Source organism: Pungitius pungitius, chromosome 21 (genome assembly GCF_949316345.1).
Source record: "Pungitius pungitius chromosome 21, fPunPun2.1, whole genome shotgun sequence".
In the NCBI taxonomy this organism is placed as follows: Eukaryota; Metazoa; Chordata; class Actinopteri; order Perciformes; family Gasterosteidae; genus Pungitius; species Pungitius pungitius.
The window spans coordinates 1016924-1036331 of record NC_084920.1 but is presented as its reverse complement, the minus strand read 5'-3'; the positions used below and the strand labels follow the sequence as shown (position 1 = coordinate 1036331).

The 19408-nt window shown below is 49.2% G+C and overlaps 2 protein-coding genes across 2 annotated transcripts; both read left to right on the top strand.

Annotated features, from left to right (window-relative positions):
• The first annotated feature begins 50 nt into the window (after positions 1-50).
• msrb1b (methionine sulfoxide reductase B1b) lies at positions 51-1782 on the top strand. The gene is made up of 4 exons (XM_037464403.2): positions 51-449; positions 961-1103; positions 1186-1303; positions 1442-1782. Exons 1-4 carry the CDS (start codon positions 395-397, stop codon positions 1456-1458), a joined length of 333 nt encoding a protein of 110 aa, XP_037320300.1. The 5' UTR covers positions 51-394; the 3' UTR covers positions 1459-1782.
• A 9740-nt stretch (positions 1783-11522) lies between these two features.
• LOC119213232 (heparan sulfate glucosamine 3-O-sulfotransferase 6-like) lies at positions 11523-19179 on the top strand. Its single transcript, XM_037464399.2, has 2 exons — positions 11523-12224; positions 17753-19179. Exons 1-2 carry the CDS (start codon positions 11725-11727, stop codon positions 18372-18374), a joined length of 1122 nt encoding a protein of 373 aa, XP_037320296.1. The 5' UTR covers positions 11523-11724; the 3' UTR covers positions 18375-19179.
• Positions 19180-19408: the final 229 nt, after the last annotated feature.

Here is a 19408-nt window from a genome sequence, read left to right as displayed (position 1 = left end):
TCACGCATGTGTGCATCATCAGGGAGAACGTTGTCCTGGAGACGACCACTGTAGCAGAACAATATCTGTAAAAACAGTGCGTCATTGTGCAATATTTTTGCGATCATTTTTGTTTTTGTTTTGTTGATTTACCAGATATGCATGAAAGCCATTTACAAGTACAAAGCACCTCGCCTCGTGTGTAATACATTAAAATAGATTTAGTTACATATACACACGACTGTGGAGGAGTGCAGGTGAGTGCTCCCACACTGACACCTAGCGGAGGAACACAGGTAGCTGCAGTGGGAGGAGCTCCGGGTCAGATCTCCATCCTGCACCACCTGACACGAAAGGAGCACGTCGGGAACAAAGAGAGAACCTCATCGAGGTTCCTCCTCCGTGAACCTGCACCATGTCCTTCTGTCGCTTCTCTGGAGGGGAAGTCTACAAAGATCATTTCAAACCAGGTGAGCAGGAAGGACCCGGTGATGTGACGTAATAGTCCGGATTACTATTATCCAATCATCGTGTAACGTCACAGCGACGAGTAGAGGGGAAGATCACGTGGTTCCACGTGTATTTATTTATTTTCTAAGCCATGTCTGATTTCTTATAATAATGAGAATAATAATAAAGCTGTTGTTAACTATACGGAGAAAACACAGCAGTGATATGATTGATTTAATATTTATATAAACATGCATTAAAGGTATTTTTAAAGTAATATTTACGTCACATTACATTATTTATTTACTTATTGGCGTGATTCCAACCGGGCCTTGTGACGCTTTTTTAATAAAGACCTCTTCTGCTGTTGGTCAACCACAGTCATCTTTCTTGAGATAAATGCATTGTGTTTAAAGGAGAAAAAGCCAAATTACAGAAAAATAAGAATGAACCACGTTTAGGTTTGTAGTACAGGTTTCCTTAGGAGGGTCTTTTTATTATCTCCCCCCCCCCCCCCCCACCCCCCCGCAGGTGTGTACGTGTGCTCCCAGTGTAACCACCCACTGTTCTCCAGTCAGTCCAAGTTGGCCCACTCGTCCCCCTGGCCGGCCTTCACCGACACCATCAGCGAGGACAGCGTCACCAGGATGATGGAGACTCTCACCGCCTTCAAGGTCCCTTTGGCCATCCGCCGCGTGACCAAACTCAGGCAGGAAGTGAGCCAGAGGGATGACGTCGCTGGGTTTGTGTTCCCAGGTGCTGTGCGGCAGGTGTGGCGCCGGGCTGGGCCACGAGTTTGTGAACGACGGCCCGCAGGATGGAGCCTCGCGCTTCTGAATATTCAGTCACTCGCTCAAGTTTGTCCCAAACAAAGGTAAAACCAGCAGAGGCGGCAGTAAGATCCAGGCTCAATAGAAGGAGTATTCAGATCCTGTAGTGTTACAGATATGTTCTACAAACCTTATCATTTACATAATACCTGTGATTTTGTTTTGTTCCCTCTGTGTCTCAGGCGTGGCCAAGCAGTGAAGAGCGAGGTCGACTTTCTGCTCTACCGGGTCAACACGACGGGTCGCTGGATGACGTGGACGGGGAAAAGGCCCGAGAGGGACGTCCTGTCCACTGAAGGACCTTTGACCGGCCTGTGAAGAAAATATTCTTTTACGAAAATAAGTTTCATTCCTCAAATACCTCGTATTTAAAGTGTAATTGTATTATTTATGCACCGAAGAAGCTCATATTTTTAGTCAGTCTGCTCTTTTAGTGTCTGTTTATTTGAAGATGATTTCAAACTTTTCTAAATTTACATTATATTTTGAAAAACTCACAAACAATAAATAATAGTTGAACACATTTTTGTATTGTCTTTTACCCACCATTTCAATACGTTATAATTTATTAAAACAAAAATATAAAGGACACTTTATCTGAATTGACTATATTTAGATATGTAGAGGAAGTGATGTTCTTCAAACTGACCTGTAGATGGAGCTTCCATCCTAGTCAAGTAACCAGCATGTGGTGCACGCGGTGTGCTGTTCTTGGAATACCTGCGCCTAGGCTGCCTGTGTTCGTTTGTTGTGCATTAATAACTAATAATGATGCAATAATGAATAATAACGCATGTTGGTCGATTGAGGAGCTAACAGGGGACTCAGCTGCAGGCCTTACTCTCATAAACCGTGAGATTCAGAGGAGTAGGAGAGAGACGGAAGGAAGTAGCCTACACACATACACACAAGCACACATGTTGAAGTGTTACAACAGTTTGTGTTGTGTCATGCATCACATGCAGCGTTCACACAAACACACACACACACACACATTTTATTCTTTTGGTCAAATTTGCGGTGCTGTTACCCAAGATGCCTCGCTGCGCCGTGAGTGTGTGCATCTCTAGCTTAGGTGGTCCCGCCTGTAATCAGACCCGGCAGCCTGGGCCGAGGTACGGCCATGTCTGGTGCGTGGCCACGTCTGATAAGCATAAAGCAAACACGGGGGGGGGGGGATGAGAGCCTGATTGCTCCGATAAGTGGGCTAAGCTCTAATTAAAGTAAAGAGCAGCCCCGGGATCGTCTTACGCCGTCAGGCTGAAAGCTTTAGTGGGTTCTGGATGTAATCTACCTCTCTACGCACTGTACTTTAACATCTCATCGATGCTAGGTCACCTCAGTGTTCATCTCAGTAGCTTTCCCCTTTCCCCCATTCTTTATCGCCTTTCTTCTTTTCTACTTATTCAGAGATTTTATACAACTGCTACTATGAACAGCCTGCTGACACAAGTTTAAACACTCTATACCAGAGGAAATTAAGTTAGTAGTTGACAGGGACAAAGTTATAGGAAAATCTAAATAAGCATCTTTTTTAAAGTCAACATTTTGATAACCTCATGCAGTGTTAACTTAACATAATTAAGGTAATGTTATGCTAATGCTAATGCTCAATATAACACAGCTTACGTATTGTAGCTAGGTGGGATATTAGCTGTTAGCTATATGGGATATTATCCGTTGGCTAGCTGGGATATTAACTGTTGGCTAGGTGGCATATTAGCTGTTAGCTAGGTGGGATATTAGCTGTTAGCTAGGTGGGATATTAGCTGTTAGCTAGCCGGGATATTAACTGTTAGCTAGGTGGGATATTAGCTGTTGGCCTAGTGGTACAATGTACAGTATTCGCCAGAAATAAAGTGCGTTAGGGTTAATGTGCATTTTGATCTCTGGTTATGTAACAGAAATACATGTTGTCATTTTCAATGTGCCATCTCTTGTTTTTTTGGTTATTAGTTATTAGTGTGTGTGTGAATTGTATTTCGATGAGTTGGATCTGTTTTGGCGGAAGTTGCGTTTCGTCTCTTCTGCGCCTCCTGGGCTTCCGTAGTCCCGGGTTTTTCCTTCACAGATCGTTTACGCTGTTGAAGGTAGGTTGTGGGGAAAATGATGTACTATTTTGTTATGTTCTTTATAAAAACGTAATTGTATCAGCGACCATTACCGTGAGCAACATTACGTTATTAATATCACGACATCCAGCTGACGAAGTGCCATTGTTGTAGATTTTAAATATACTTTTGGTGGTTGTTTAATTTGGCGCCATTTGTACTAGCTACATCCGGTGGCACTGACTCATATCTTCTCCTCTATGAAGCTTGTGTCTAGGAAGCTGAGGCGCAAATAAAGACCAAAAGGCACTATTTATGTTTTATTGTCTTCTGCAGGATCCTCCATTTCAGGAGATGATGGTGACGAGGGTGAAGACGCTTTTGTCTGAGAGAGGGGGTGAGTCTCGTAGTGTGGCTAGTGAAAGCTTTGGCATTGAAAGTGACAGTGGATCTCCTGTGACGGTGAGAGATGGACAGGCCCCTCTTGCTGATGCGGTGCCTGTGGATTCGGAGAGCAGAACCATTGAATGGATTGCTCAGTTGTCTGGCCCAAGTCTGGTTGAGGCGGGAACTGTTGCTTCGGATCCCAAGAACGCAACTATCTCACTTGAAGACGACCCCACTGATCAGTCTGCGACTTCTGATTCTTGTCCTTTGACTGCTGCGCTTGATACCATGACACAGACAGATGATGCGTCTGACTCTTTGCATACTGTGGTTCAGATCGCACCTGAACACTGCGGTCGTTTCAATGCCCCCGGTCAGGTCGAGATTTGGTCGTTTAATCGATCCTGTGAATAGGCTTATACAGACAATGTCCAGGCAGGATGTTGTTCATGAGTAGCCCGCGGTTGAGGCTGTTTGTAACTCCAGGTTACAGACTGTTACTTGTTTTGTTTTTTTCGTTATGAGTCTGTACTGCATTGCACTTTGTGTTTGGGCCTTGTGGGGTGTACAAGGCACCCTGTTGCCAGTTGTTGGGTTGAGAGACAAACTCTGCTCTCGTACCACTTCATCCTTATGGGATACATTTTTGATGGTTTTGTTGATGATGGCCCTTTGTAAGTTGTACATTTGTAATGTTTTCTTTGGAATGCGATCAGTATTGAGTGCTCATCTTTGATAAAATTCAGTGGGGGTGAATGTAACAGAAATACATGTTGTCATTTTCAATGTGTCATCTCTTGTTTTTTTGGTTATTAGTTATTAGTGTGTGTGTGAATTGTATTTCGATGAGTTGGATCTGTTTTGGCGGAAGTTGCGTTTCGTCTCTTCTGCGCCTCCTGGGCTTCCGTAGTCCCGTCGTTTTTTTTCCTTCACAGATCGGTTACGCTGTTGAAGGTAGGTTGTGGGGAAAATGATGTCGTACTATTTTGTTATGTTCTTTATAAAAACGTACTTGTATCAGCGACCACTACCGTGAGCAACATTACGTTATTAATATCACGACATCCAGCTGACGAAGTGCCATTGTTGTAGATTTTAAATATACTTTTGGTGGTTGTTTAATTTGGCGCCATTTGTACTAGCTACATCCGGTGGCACTGACTCATATCTTCTCCTCTATGAAGCTTGTGTCTAGGAAGCTGAGGCGCAAATAAAGACCAGAAGGCACTATTTATGTTTTATTGTCTTCTGCTGGATCGACTTCATTAATGCACAAAACACATCCGTTACAGTTAGTCCATTTTTTTTTCTTTCTATTTCTTTCCTTCCTTCTTTGCCTCACATCTAAATATATTTACAAAATGTTTTGACCATGCTTAAAGTGCTTCCTCATTTGCTCAACTGTGACAAAAATACATCAGCGGTAATTCATCCTCCCATCACTGATGTTACCGTCTTTGTGACAGCTGCCTCTTCTTAAAGGTGTTTTTCTTTGCACGGTAGCATTCGAGAACCCCCACCGTTCCTCCCTGTGCTCACTGCACCGCAAGAGTGCATTCTAAGAAAGTCAATGCTTTGGTGTACAACAAAAAACACCTTTTCAGACTTGATCAACATTGTTTTAGAGAAAATAAGTGTACAATTTCCCCAAAATGTACAAAGCCCCGGGGTTTTTCCAAACAGACGACATTTAACATTTGTAGTCTAGCATTTATTTGTGTTTCAGCTCATGCGTTCCAGATCAGATAAGATGATTATTCCAAATTGCCCCATCAGTCATCGCTACCCTGAGCCAAAGAAACAGGTGGATGACATCGTGGTTATTAGGGCATATTAGAGCAGGATGTCGTGCCCAAACACACACTCGCAGGGACACTGGTTTTGTCATGGGACAGTGAAGTGCTATTCTCTAGTATTCTCTAGATCTAGATCAAGAGTTAGATTGAACCATTACAAAGCCCATAGGGGCGGCTGCCACTCAACGGACGTTTTAGCACGGCAGCATCGGGGCATGTCGGCGGTATCCTGTCCGACAGGAAGAGACTCTAATCTCCCCCTTTCAGGAGTTTCATGAGGAATCTGGCAGGCCTGGTTAATTCTCATTTAAGTGTGGACTTATTGTGTAATGCACCTCCCCAGCCCTCCCCCCCCCCCCCCGTGCGTTCAACGTGCTGTTTACATGAAGACAAAAGGCCTCCACTCGCTCACTCACTCAAAGGCGTGTATGTCATTTTGCACTAAAGCAATTATATTTGGCTTAACTGCTCTTGGCAGCAAACAAAGTACTTCAATAACCGGGTGTGTCTGTGACGTCAGCAAAGTACTGCTTATCGCCAGGTAATTTTCCCAATAATTGTTGGACATTGTTGTGATGGATGCCCATGCAGAGCACTAAAGAGGGAGAACGCCTGCTTCCATGGGTTTATTTTATTTCTTTGTTCAATCGTTGAAATGCTCCATGGTTGCCGGGCAGAGAGTTCCCAGTTGTTGATACTTTGGACCGATGGATGTTCAGGGCGTAGAAGGGCTCCACCTGAGTCACCTGATAAAGAGGGAAACTGAACCCTCGGCACCCCAAATAGCTCCTTCCACTTTGCTGCATGTCTGAATACAGCCTGGGAACTTTGTGTCTTTAGATCGTACTCCGAATGACGAGTAACGAGACATCTTCACACCCTGAACTGTTGTTGACATCATGAACAACGACCAACGCATCATCCTGTAGATTAAACGCTCACAAGTCTATCCAAAAGCCGTCTGCGACCATCATCCCAGTCTCTTGGCACTTGGGGCTTAATTATGCTCCAGCATCGCCACCATCCGTCTCCATGTCCTGACGTGTCTCCGATGCCGGGTCCCCCCCCGCGGACCCCACACACCCATCGGATAGGTCCCTGCATAGAGCGCCAGGTATTGACACCTTTCAGCTCCAGATGGGCTTCCAGGGTGTTCACTGACTTACTGCCTTTCGGTCGAAAGATGTCTCACAATTGTGCAAATAATGTAATTCCACTGGGTCTCTCGTGCAGGTAAAAAACAGGTAGGCTGCAACAATGCTGTAGAAGAACTTCTCAGCCATAAGGATCCTTTCGGGTAGTTTAAGCCTTTATCGGATGGTAAATAGGACAAATGACAGGAAGTCCGAGTGGGATCGGTATTGAAAAAAACACAAATTAACAGTAATATTCTAAGGGTCAGATTTCAAAAGAAAAGCTGGAACTTTTATACATTTATAGCCCGGTTCAAAGTCTACGCCGAGTGCTTTCTGCCAGCATGTAGGAACACATCCAGGTGACAGTAAACCTCTGCCCAATGATCACCGTCTGGTTTCCCTTCTGCTGAGCCATATGTCTAGATCAGTGTCATGTGACCCCCCCCCCCCCCCGACAGCGCCACTGACTGTTTGTAAACATGGAGTCTGAGCGCTGTCTAACTGCGTTATCTATCTGCACGACTGTTTAATCAGGGGCCTTTTCTCTGGGCCCCCATGTGTGTGTCTGTGTGTGTGTGTGTGTGTGTGTGTTGTTCGTGCCGTGGTCGGGGGGGGGGGGGGGGGGTCATGTTTGTTTAGGCGGCCTGTTCAGGCTCAGACTCACAGAGGTATAATTCTGCGGTGAGACTGCCGAAGATCTCACTAGTTTTCAAAGTTTTCTCGAGGCCCCTCGGGCTCCGCAGGCCGACGAATTCCGCAGCTCAGATAGTCCGTGATGAAACGGAGGATTCCACGGCACGTTGATGAAGGAATGACTGGAACCGCGGGCAGAGGCGCTGCCATTGGTCCCTTTTTGCCTCCGGTAGCCACACATCACATGGCCCCAGCAGCTCTGTGAGCGTCTACATATTCGCAGCTGCGTGCAGCTCGTGATGTATGCTCCTCCCGTGTGGAATGTCATGGCAGAGAAGACGTGACCAGCGTGATTACAGGCCAGCGAATGACATCATGACTCCGGATCACGGCATCGCAGGGCCCTGGAGAACCCTCGATGCGCGTCGCGCTAGACTGCCCGCTAGCTGTGGCGTGCAGGCCGATTGGACGCAGAGGGGATGCCTGCACGCCAGAACACCCACGTGCTCCAGGAGCCTGTGATTTTACAGGGTGGCCATATTACCGTGAGATAAGAGGAGTGGATCGCTTACTGAGTGCAGATCAGCTGATAGCACAGCTGTCATTAAAGGAGCCTGATGTCACCTGTGCTGTAATTTAAGACCTGTGTTTAGGCCTCGGCTGTTATATGACTAAACCTGTCTTTGTCCAACGCCCCGTGAAGGAATTCGGGTAAAGTCCTAGGTCCTTTTCACGGGTAAGAGTTCTTGAAATTCATGTATCGGCCTTCTTGATTTGTCCGTTTCATTGAATCTACAGCCAGCAAACAAGTGGGGAATGTTACATTTAGTTTTGCATTCTTTCTTCTCTCCATCTTGAAACGTCTTTATTTTGCATTTGCACTGTTACACCACGAGGCTCCAAAGGGCTGGAAGCATGAACAAATATCAACAGATCATTATGTATTTTCCCAAATCCTATTACACAGAGGGTGAGTGGGTAATGACTCAGGCTGTATTTGTTTTAGTAGAAACCCAGATTGGTTCCACTAAGCAGCAACCATCTGAACTTTGTTTGTTTTCTCTCTCAACCAAGAAGTGCTTCCTTCCACGCTTTATTCAATCCAAAATAATATTAAAAATGAAGGGAACAACCAGGCAAGAAGTAAACACAAGTCAGCGGCTGCCTTTGCTCCCTGTAAACAGCCACCTGTTAGATGGTGACCTGCAGTGACCTGCAGTGGAGATGATATCTTATCAATACGGGTCTCTGGTGCCGTCCACTCTTGCACTTTGCGTGCCTTCTTCACTCCACCATTGAGCACATTTTTTGAGCCCGTGGCCACACCCATGCGTTAATGCACGAGGCCGCCGTGCCCTATACTTACCCAGCTCGCCGCAGAGCTCTGCCCTGCAGTTAGAGGCCCCCGCCACCGGCCTCCACACAGCGCCCCCCCCCCCCCCCCCCCCCTCGGCCCGCTGGGTGGGTGCGTGCGTCTTCAGCAGGCTTTGTCTTCTTGTTGACGTCTTTGCTGCCAAGTGCGAATTCCTCCGTGTTTTTTCGGTGGCGAACTGGAGCAGCTGTGGATCCCGCCGGAAGCTTCCTGCGGGCCGGGCGCTTGGCGAGGGAGCGAGAGACTGCACTGATGCATCATGGGGGTCTGAATCTGACCAGCGGACAGTAGGAGTCTGATCGTCACGAGACACTTAATGTGGAGCAGCATTAGTATTTTAAAGGTTGAGTAGCATTATTATTGTTTGGTGTGGTACCTTTGAGCCTCTTTTCCTCCAGCACCATCGTCACATCACAACTTAGAATATTTACAAAAACGAATCACCAGTCAGCATCAACTGAACTTTCATTTTTAAACCAAGACGGTGAGGAAGAATAAACGCGTCATGGCAGGTTTGATTGATTGAGGTCATTATGGTCTTGTTCCAGGCGCCCCCCCCCCCCCCCCCCCCACGTAACGGGGCAATCATAGATATTAATGCACCGTGTTTACCGTGCACTGACCTGCCAAACGGCTACTGTGAAAAGGGCCCATTGGTGGCATCTGGGTTGGATTTGTACCTGTAATCAAACAGTCACGGTTACGCTGCATGTACGTGGGTACATGCTCACCATAATTACATGAGGCCGAGACGGGATAATCGGTCACGTCGGCCTGCTGCTTGTAATCTCTGAGCCGGAGAAATCTGTAGTTAGAAATCAGCTTACCCCCCCCCCCCCTGGTAAGAAAGCAGTCCAGTGTCAATTAAGCAAAGTGTTGATAAAACAAAGGTCCCGATAAATCGAATCTAAACAAGCTGCAGGTTTGTTTTGTTCCCCGAGGCCTCACAAACAGCTCGGGTTCCCGCCGACATCTGCAAACATCTGCAAACATCTGCAAAGTCACTCAGAGTAACAGACTGAACTTTGGACTGAAGGAAACCTGCTTGTAACTCGTCCTTTAATCCGTGGCCGCCTTTGAAGATGAAGGTGTCCGGAGGAGTTTGGTGACAGGTTAGTGTGTGTGTGTGTGTGTGTGTGTGTGTGTGTGTGTGTGTGTGTGTGTGTGTGTGTGTGTGTGTGTGTGTGTGTGTGTGTGTGTGTGTGTGTGTGTGTGTCGCATTCCTTCCAGGTGAGTTAACGGCCCGTGTGAAGATCCGCTCCTCGGTGCTCGTGCATTGTGTCCTCAGTGATCCGGTGAGACATGGGGACAATGCTACGTATTGTCCTGCAGGACAAAGACAAGGTGAGGACTGGCGTGTGTTCACAGACTGAACCTCTTCAGACTCAGAGCAGAGGACGAGCTAATAAGGGAGTCCGCTTAAAATCCTTTCAAGTTCAAGTTTCAAATATCTCATGACAACACGAATTGAGTTTTGCATCTCAACATGTAAAATAAAGACCGCTGTTACAATGTTGATAAAAAAAGTAAATAATATAAAAGCAAATATCAGTCAGAACTGAGTGAAGCGTTTTACTGCATCAAAGTCAAATTTAACTGCATTTTGTTTTACTAAATAAACCAAACAAAGTTATTTTAAACAATGTCAAAATGGAATCAATTAGTTTGCATTTTCACATGTTTGTGCTTCTGAGATGTTTTGCTTGGGACCCACATCCTGTGAACCGCTGTGGACCCAAAGCCAAGCAGCGCCTCATCGATCACTTTGACTCTGCAGCAGCGGATCAATACGGAGGAGAACTCGCACACTGCGGAAGGCTAAATGATGCCTTCTCTGTTTAGAGACTTGAGGAAATTGACATACTGCAGGGTTGGAGGGGGCCCGGGTCGATAGATATTGTCACCCCCCCCCCTCAGATTTATCATCCATATGGATGTGCTGCCATGTAGCTCCTCACTTACATTACAACACACAGGGTGAAAGTGCCAATAACATGAGATTTATACTCTATTTGGGGAAAATGGGTTTTGTATCCTTTTTAAAACCTTCTGACGCTGAAGCATCATGTCGTCTGGAACCTGCTCTGTTTGTGTGTCTGTGGGCATCAATAGAACCAAGAGCCTTTTCCTTTCTTTACCTTCAGTGGGCCAACAGAGGAAACACCTTGTGTTTCAGGTTGATTCAACAGATGTAACACATTCCTTATGTAATGTGTTACATCTGTGATGGAATAAAAGTTGTACATTCCCAAAGGAAAAGGTCAAACAGACGTGTGTGTGCGTGTGGGCCGCACACCTCACATCATGTGAAGAACGTGAAGAGGATCTGGTTCCATAAACCTGCATATCTGCCTTTATTATGGCGTCGTGATGATTTTATGGCTTTTAAATGCCTTCTTATCTTATCTAAAGGAAGAATAAACTCTGTGGAATCTGATGACACCTGCCCCCCCCCCCATGCAGGAGTGTAAAGGTTAAGAGCGTGCGTCATGGCTCCGTGAGGGTGTGTGGTCAGCAGAGCCAGCAGACAGCAGGTGGACACGAGCCATTTCCTGGAGAGGAATTTCAACCGCAGTCTGCAATCCAAACTAATATCGCGTTCCGAATATTTCCAATAATTAAATGCAATCAGACTAATGACGGGACGTGATTTGACGTGTGGGAGAGTTTCTCCCTCTCTGCCCACGTGGGGTGGGAGGAAAGTTAATGATTGCTCGGTGTTGGGGGAGGGGGGGGGGGTGATAAACAGCGCGCCGATGGGGAAGTCAGAGCCGTCGCGTGCCAACGAACCACGCGGGAGCGCGCGGGAGGCACAGCGCGCTGCACGACGCGAACGCACAGAGAGAGAGAGAGAGGGGGGGGGGAGGAGAGAGACAGATACACAGAGAGGGAGGGAGACACAGACAGAGACACGGAGAGGGAGGGAGACAGACACGGAGAGGGAGGGAGAGATGTTGAGGAACACGCGCAGCTCTTTTACGCGCGGGTGGGCAGGTTTTGCGCCACTCGCTGCTGCGGAACGAGCCTGTAAATCTTTATTTTTTGGGGAAGAAACGAGCTGCCCGACTCTTCGAAGTATGACGTCTTTGGATGCGGCATGTTTCCCGCGTTGCGTCCTCGGGCTGCGGAGTGCGACTCATGGGATCATGTAGTAGATGGAGAGCCGCGTTCAGCTTCGGACCCCCGAGGGCGCAGTCCAAGCTGCCCGTCTTCTTGGCCATGATCTTTCTCTTCACTTACCTCTTTTACTGCCTCAACGGACACTGCGAGTCCTCGCCCGGACCCGTTCCGGACCAGCAGAACCCGATTCAGAACTATGACGGGCGCGAGCAGCGCGCCGCGTTTGGCGCGTCTCAGGTGGTCGGCGAGCAGCTGCCGGACTCCCCGAACAGCGACGCGCCACCCAAGAACATGTCCACAGCCGACACCTTCGGCAGCAAGAAGTTCCCCCAGGCCATCATCATCGGGGTGAAGAAAGGAGGCACCCGGGCTCTGCTGGAGTTCCTGCGCATCCACCCGGACGTCAGAGCCGTCGGCTCCGAGCCGCACTTCTTTGACCGCTTCTACGACAAGGGGCCGGACTGGTACAGGTACCTCTGCTTTAAACCCCAGTCATACTTTAAATCAGCCCGTGAGGGTCAAAGGTCAGGGCGGCAGAAGCTAGACTTTCCCCTTTTTTTTCTCCTCCCGTTTCTTAAAGGGTTTTACTTTGTGTCATTGTGACTTTTGAATCTGAAATGAATAGTTATAAATAATAAATGATGATACAAAGGTTTCGGTGCCACGTCTGGAGAACTTTTGATTCCACTCTAAGCCGTCGGTGCGTTAGGGCCTTTTCGCGCTCCGTTGTCGAGTTGTCTCAGTGTCATTCAGAAGATGAGTGAGTGAGTGAGTGAGTAAGTGAGTGAGTGAGTCGCTGCTCAGATGAGAGATCAGTGTCTCCATCAGTGTCCCTCAGCACCAATAAGACGCCCTGCAGGACGTATTCTGTCCCCTGCCAATAAATAACAGTTTGAGCTGACGTGCTGCTTCCCTAAGTGTCCAATGTGGGTCCCTGGAGGCCCCCCCCCCATGGTCACAGATGGAGGATGGGGGTCTTGTGGGTGGTGGCAGTGTGGATGACCTCTCAGAGGTGTCTGCTTCATTTGCTGAAATGTATTCTTGTATTTTTTAGTAGATGTGCAGCCGTATTTCTTTTACCACGTATATAAAAATAATTGACAATAAAAACACACAAAGTTGTTGAGCTGAGAACATGAACATAGAGGTTTTTGGATGGAAATGATGACACTATATTCCAGTGATAAGAGGAGAAGAGGGGGGGGGGGTACAGAGGGAGGAAAGAAGATCCAGGGACAAATTAAGGTTCTATAAAGAGGCGAGAAGAAGAGAGGGAAACGCTGGGGGATCAATACAGCCAATGATCGGCTCCCTGAGAGGCTCAGGTGGAACAGCACTAAGCGACATCTGAGATCAAAGCGCGTGTGTGTGCGTGTGTGTGCGTGTGTGTGCGTGTGTGCGTGTGTGTGTGTGTGTGTGTGTGGTTTTCAGGAAGAGGAGGATGGGCGTTTTCTTGCTTCTTTTCATGAGGAGTTATGAGTCAGTTTCAACGTTGTGTTCATGAACGACCAAAAGTCACGTCTTGATATATTATATAAGTTGCGACATCTGGAAAACATCTGGTCATTATCGTTTTCACAGAAGTGGACGCAAAAATTTGGCAGAGTTTATTTGCCATTTACACCAAAATGTTACTTATCAATCGTTTTAATATCATTACTATAATGGGAATCAGGTTTATTATCTAATCTCATGAGGGTGAGGATCTGACCAGCAAACGCATCACCTTCCTCTGACCACCCCCCCCCCCCCCCCCCCTCTGAGCGCCATGAAACACGCGCTCAACCCTCTCGTGTCATCGCTGCGTGGAGGCCGTCATCAGCAGACTAATGCTTGTCTTCAGTATTCCTGCACCTCAACCGGGAGCCTTGCTGCACCCGGGGGGTGGGGGGGGGGGCTAGTTCCCCGCCCACACGGACAAGCAGCAAGGGTCTCTGGGACTTTGTCATTTTTATATGAGACAGATGTAGAGCTTCTTATGCAGCCATGGAACACACCTCGCTGTCTCCTTTCCTTACCTCCTGCTTCCTCTCCTGCCTCCTACACCCCCCTCCTGACCCCCCCCCCTCCTGTATCCAGCCAGTGACCAAGTAAAACACATGGACATCCTTAGAGGAAGCCTTTGGCACATTGTTGTAGAAAGAAATGCTTACATGTGGAAACGCGCTGGCGTGGGCTGTGTGGTTGTGTGGTGGCGAGCGAGGGCCGCCGTGGCGTGCAGAGTGAGCGCGAGCACGTGTTGCCAGCTGGGACTCCACCCCCTTTTCTTTATGCTATAAATGTCCAGGAGATATAAACTCCCGTCATCTCCCGATATCGACCCCCTGAAATGGGTCCTGTATTGATCTCCCTCGCTGCGCCTCCATCCATCGCAGAGATGAATTAACTTGTAAATATTCAGTCTTGTTGACAAGGAGCTGTTGACATCTGCACCCCGCGCCGTGGGAGGGGCTTATCGCCTTGTTCAGGTCACCCAAGCTGTGTAGTGCAAAGCGCCACTGGACCAATGGATCTCGGGTTGACTTCCTCTCTGGTTCTCAGGAAGCTTCATGTTGCAGGAACGGAAAGTGGCTTAAAAGTAGGAGGCGCATAGATCTTGGTGGAAGGAAGAAGGCTCTGTTTCCGATGGGGGGGTCGAATGCTGCGTATTGGAAGGCAGGGAGGATCGATGTCGTCACGGCTGATAAACACCATATTTACATTTAAATGTTTTTCTTTGCCAGAATTAATATGTAAATGTAGTTTGAAGAAGTAAAACGATATGATCAAACATGACTTAATCAATTGGTGTGGGACAGGTATGGATTTTTACTTGTAAAAAAAGCATTTGCTTGAACTCAGTCATCAATATTCTGACAGCCCGTCATTGGACGACCTTTAGACTCCCAGCACGCCGCGTCCCATCCAACCAGCAATGATGGAGCTTCAGAGGGCGGATTCAGGACCTTCATTCATTCATTCATTCATCAAGGTCTGCTTTTACTTGTTGAACAGGCGGAGTTCAGTATGACCTTCTCTTCTCCATCTGGTGCTTCTACTTCCTCTTTCTGCTTGGAATCCTCGCCGGTCGTTTCACCACGAAGGCGTTATTGTAAACGACGTCCTGAAACGCGTGAATCAAATTCAGATCATTTCTGTTCCTCGGACTGGTTGTGATGGACAGACACACAAACCCAGTTGAGCACCACTGGTCTGGAGAGGCGGGTAAATGATTGACTGAGTGTCTGTTTAATGTCTGACTGGCGCGTGGGGAGGGGGGGGGGGGGGTCGTGAGAACCTGCAGCCGCCCTGAGAATCCCCAACACAAACACACCTTTCTTTGTCTGATGATCAACCCCCTCTCCGTCCGACATGAACCCGCCAGCTCGCCGTAGCGTCTGCGCCGGGTTCCACCAGGAAATGAGATCAATTATCCCTGGAAGTCTGGCGCAGAGAGTTGGAGGACAAGCAAACCCCCCCCCACACCCCCCCATTGATTTGGAGGGAACCGGCCGCTCGGTCCTTCGTGTGGGCCGAGGCCCTCGTGAGCCGGATGGACCACGGGCGGCAGAAGCCGGGCCCACGGAGGGGACTCGGCACCACGGGGCCCTGCAGCTTGGGTCCATGTGGAGTCCATCACTATATGTTGTGCGTGTGAGAAGCCGTCTAATCGGTGGACACGTGGTTTCCTGTGGCCTGTGCAGGGCAGGATAAGAAGACGCAGCTGTTGACTCGTGTTTAATCTTTAACCCGCTAAATGAGGAACCTGCAGTCAGGCTGTGTGTCCTCATCAAACGTGGTGTGGAGTGAGGAGAGCTTCCTGCAGCACCAATAACGTCGCAGTGTGTAGCTTAAATGGCTCTTTGTGCGTTACCTTAATCAGCCGGTACTTCACGATGTTACAGGATGCAATGAACTAATAGTTACAGCACCTGTTCATCCCGGGCTCAGGGGGGCGGAGGAAGGCAGGGTGGGGCCGACAGGAACACGACTGCAGATCGATAAGTCAGAAGGGGGGGGGGGTTGCAAGCTAATTGTGGAGGTTAAAATGGTCGCACACACAGGTCTCAGCAGACCCTCCGATGTCTCATTTATGATGCTTCTCCCCTCAGCTTGACGCATTCTTCAGCCCTTTCCTACAGACCTACCCCCCCTTTATGAGAATAAATACAATTTTTCTATTACAAATAATGAATGTAATACAGTATTTTTATGTCCATAACCTGAAAAACCTGAAACAAATAAGAGGATTGAAGACAGGAGTTCTGTATTTCTTCATGCAGAAGCATCATAATGTAATGGCCCGACTCCAACACACACTCACACACAGAAGTACTACTTTGCTCCCCTTTCATCGAGAGGCTCTCGGTCCTCGCTGACCTGGAATCAGCCCACAGGAGATCCTCACCCTGTACTTTCCCCTCGCTAATGACAGGCCGCCCTGCGGCCAGCAGCTCTAACACGTCGCACACAAAGACGCGTCAAATGTGTACACAACAACCCCGCGCTGAGGGATCCTCTGAGGTCGTCTGAGGGAACCCGGGGGGGGGGGGGGGGGAGGAGGAGGAGGAGGAGGAGGAAGGAGAAGAGGGAGATCGGCACACGATGACATGTTGCATTACGTGATCCCCGGTGGTCTCGCCCGCTGAAACACAACCATCTGCCTCCGACCTTCGGGGTGTGAGGGTACGTTCCCGCGCAGGCTGGTGGGGATTAAGGGGGGAGGGGGGGTGATGGGGGGGGGTCTGGCCTCGGCCCAGCGGGGCCACCGTGGATCACAGCGTTCAGAGCTCGGTAAACCTCGACACAAGAAGGAAACGTCCTCACCCAGAAACACTTCCCTCATCGCCGCCTCACACACACACACACACACACACACACAGATTACTCCCAGATGTGGATCTCTGTGTTTACGTGTGTGTGTGTGTGTGTGTGAGACGTGGAGAGCGCACAAAGAAGGAGAGACGGGTGGTGTACAAACAGAAATGAGTGTTTCCCCGACCTGCAGGTGTCCCTTTTTTAACTCGTAAGTAGAACAAACTCACATTCCAGTAACACTTTAGTCCCTTTTGAAGTCAAGTCACTGAGTGAGATCGACGGGATGCCCCTTTAACCAGATCACAGTGCTAAGCTAGTTCATCTCTGATGTTACTTTTACAGATGTGCCAACAGCTGCTTGTAGGCACAGAAACCGTTAGCTAACGCTAGCCGTGGCTAACGTCACGGCTCCGTAGCTTTGAAGCTGTCTCTGTTTGTGCGGTTTGGCGTTTGCACTTTACTGCAAACTCTGCAGTGCTTTGAAACATTTCTTTTGCACAACGGTGGTTTTTGAGCAGTAAAAACTCCCCTTTGACCAAATAGGTCTAAACGGCGTCTCATGAAGCCGGGGTGGAGAGTGCTTGGTGTGACTCGGGGGCCTCCTCGCCCTCCGCTCTCCGGGGCCCTCGTACACGTGAACAGTAGCCCATTAGCCCGCGGCGCGTTAAACAGCCCGACCCGGCTCAGCCCACGGACACACGTGCACGCACAGATAAACGCACATCTGCGCCCTCTCAGAGCCAAACGCATTCCAGCCACAGATGCCGACGGAGGGGGTTGATGAAAATCCCACCGCGTGGCGCAGTCTGCTGTGTGATCACATCCCCTGGAGAGGAACGCGCTCTTTCCCTCCTTCCTCCTCTAGATGTTGTTGCCCAGGTTTCTGCTCATCTCTCCTTCTGTAGTAGTCTTGGTTTTTAAAGAGAAGAAAATTTCATTTCACACAATTAGATTTCATTTTATCGGCCTTTGAATGAAATAAAGGCCACGAGGTTTCTCTCACAATCTGCTCTGTGGTGCTGACTCTGCGGCTCTTGGTTGAAGCTCTTGAGGGCACCGCTGCGTCTTCTCAGCCGCTGAGTCATCTAAGTGAAGCCCAGGAGGACACCTCTGATGTCAGAAGCAGGGCAGGGCCAGGCGCCACGAGCAGACAAAGGTTATCAGGTTCAATAATGGCGGCCTTTGTGTTCTGTGTCTCCAGGGGCCTCATGCCGCGGACCCTGGAGGGCCAGATCACCATGGAGAAGACCCCCAGCTACTTCATCACCAAGGAAGCGCCCCGCCGCGTCTTCTCCATGAGCCGCCACACCAAGCTGATCGTGGTGGTGCGCGACCCCGTGACCCGCGCCGTCTCCGACTACACGCAGACGCTGTCCAAGTCCCCCGGGCTGCCGTCCTTCCAGAACCTGGCCTTCCGCAACGCCACCGCGGGCCTCATCGACACGTCGTGGAGCGCCGTGCGCATCGGCATCTACGCCAAGCACCTGGAGAGCTGGCTGCGCTTCTTCCCGCTCTCGGGCCTCCTCTTCGTCAGCGGCGAGCGGCTGGTGGCCGACCCGGCGGGCGAGATGGGCCGGGTCCAGGACTTCCTGGGGCTGAAGCGCGTGGTGACGGACAAGCACTTCTACTTCAACCAGACCAAAGGCTTCCCCTGCCTGAAGAAGCCCGAGGGCAGCAGCAGGCCTCGCTGCCTGGGGAAGTCCAAGGGCCGGCCCCACCCCCGGATCCCCCCCGACGCGCTGCGCCGCCTCCGAGACTTTTACCGGCCCTTCAACCTCAAGTTCTACCAGATGACCGGCCACGACTTCGGCTGGGACTCCTGAAGGTCCGTCCCGAGGACGAGGACGTCTCCTAAAACACTCACCAAAGCGCGTCCCTTCATCCCCAGACCGGACCGCCCAGAAGGTCCACAGAGACCAGCCTGAAGACGGGCGCGTTGAAGGACGTATGACAGGAGGTGTCCTTCTGAACGGTCCTTCTGAAGATCCGGCACACGCAGCAGGATGAGAACTGGACCAGAAACTTAAACCACAGCTTTGATGTTATTTATGTCGCCGATGCAGAGCTCGTATAAACCTTGTGGATCTGATTGTTTTCTACTTCATTTAATCGACCTTCATCACGGTGCTTACATGCAACTCTATATTTCTAAGAGCTTAATTTATTACAGCACAGTCTATTGTTGATAAGAGTCTTTTGTATGTGAAATTCTGCAGGAAGTTATGACTAAAACCTTTGTTCAAACATGTGTTTTGGGCTCATTTTGGCACCGAGTTCATGGTCTTTGTATTTATTCCAAACAGGATCTAAAGTACATCTGTTCAGCAGGTGACTTTAGTTTGGATTTTGACTTTTGTCGATGGGGGAGGTAGGAAAGCTTTATTCATAGTGTATGGAAATGGCTTTGATGCCGTTGTTTATTTACAAGAAACAAATTAAAATCTGAAGGTAACAGTTTGAATTAATTTAAAAAACATTTCCATTCACTATTCTCGCACGCTTCACCTGCGATCACCTGACCTCCGGCGGACCCTCCCCCACTTTCCCAATCAGTCCTCTTCTCCGTCCCGGTTCCCCGGTCGTTCCCGGGGGGGTCATGAGGCTGCAGGGATCTACATTTGGAGTCGACGTGGGACAGTGACTTCCGATGTGGAAGCAATCAATTGGTGATTGGAGGCGTTTGGGAACCCCTCCAGGCCCCCCCCCCCCCCGACCTGTGAGCCCGGCCTCCATAAAGTGCCCCCCCCCTCCCAGTCCGCCAGCCTCGCGCTGCCTGATGGAGTCGCCCCGTCGGAGCCGTGAGAGCGGATGCTGCCACAAATAAACACACACAGGCCAACAACCCCCCCCCCCCCCC

What these genes read in the sequence shown, in the direction of transcription:
- LOC119213232 (XM_037464399.2), top strand. Translation starts at nt 11,725, where the DNA reads ATGCGGCATGTTTCCCGCGTTGCGTCCTCGGGCTGCGGAGTGCGACTC. An exon ending in AAGGGGCCGGACTGGTACAG is followed by an intron (nt 12,225 to 17,752) that starts GTACCTCTGCTT and finishes CTGTGTCTCCAG; the next exon opens with GGGCCTCATGCCGCGGACCC.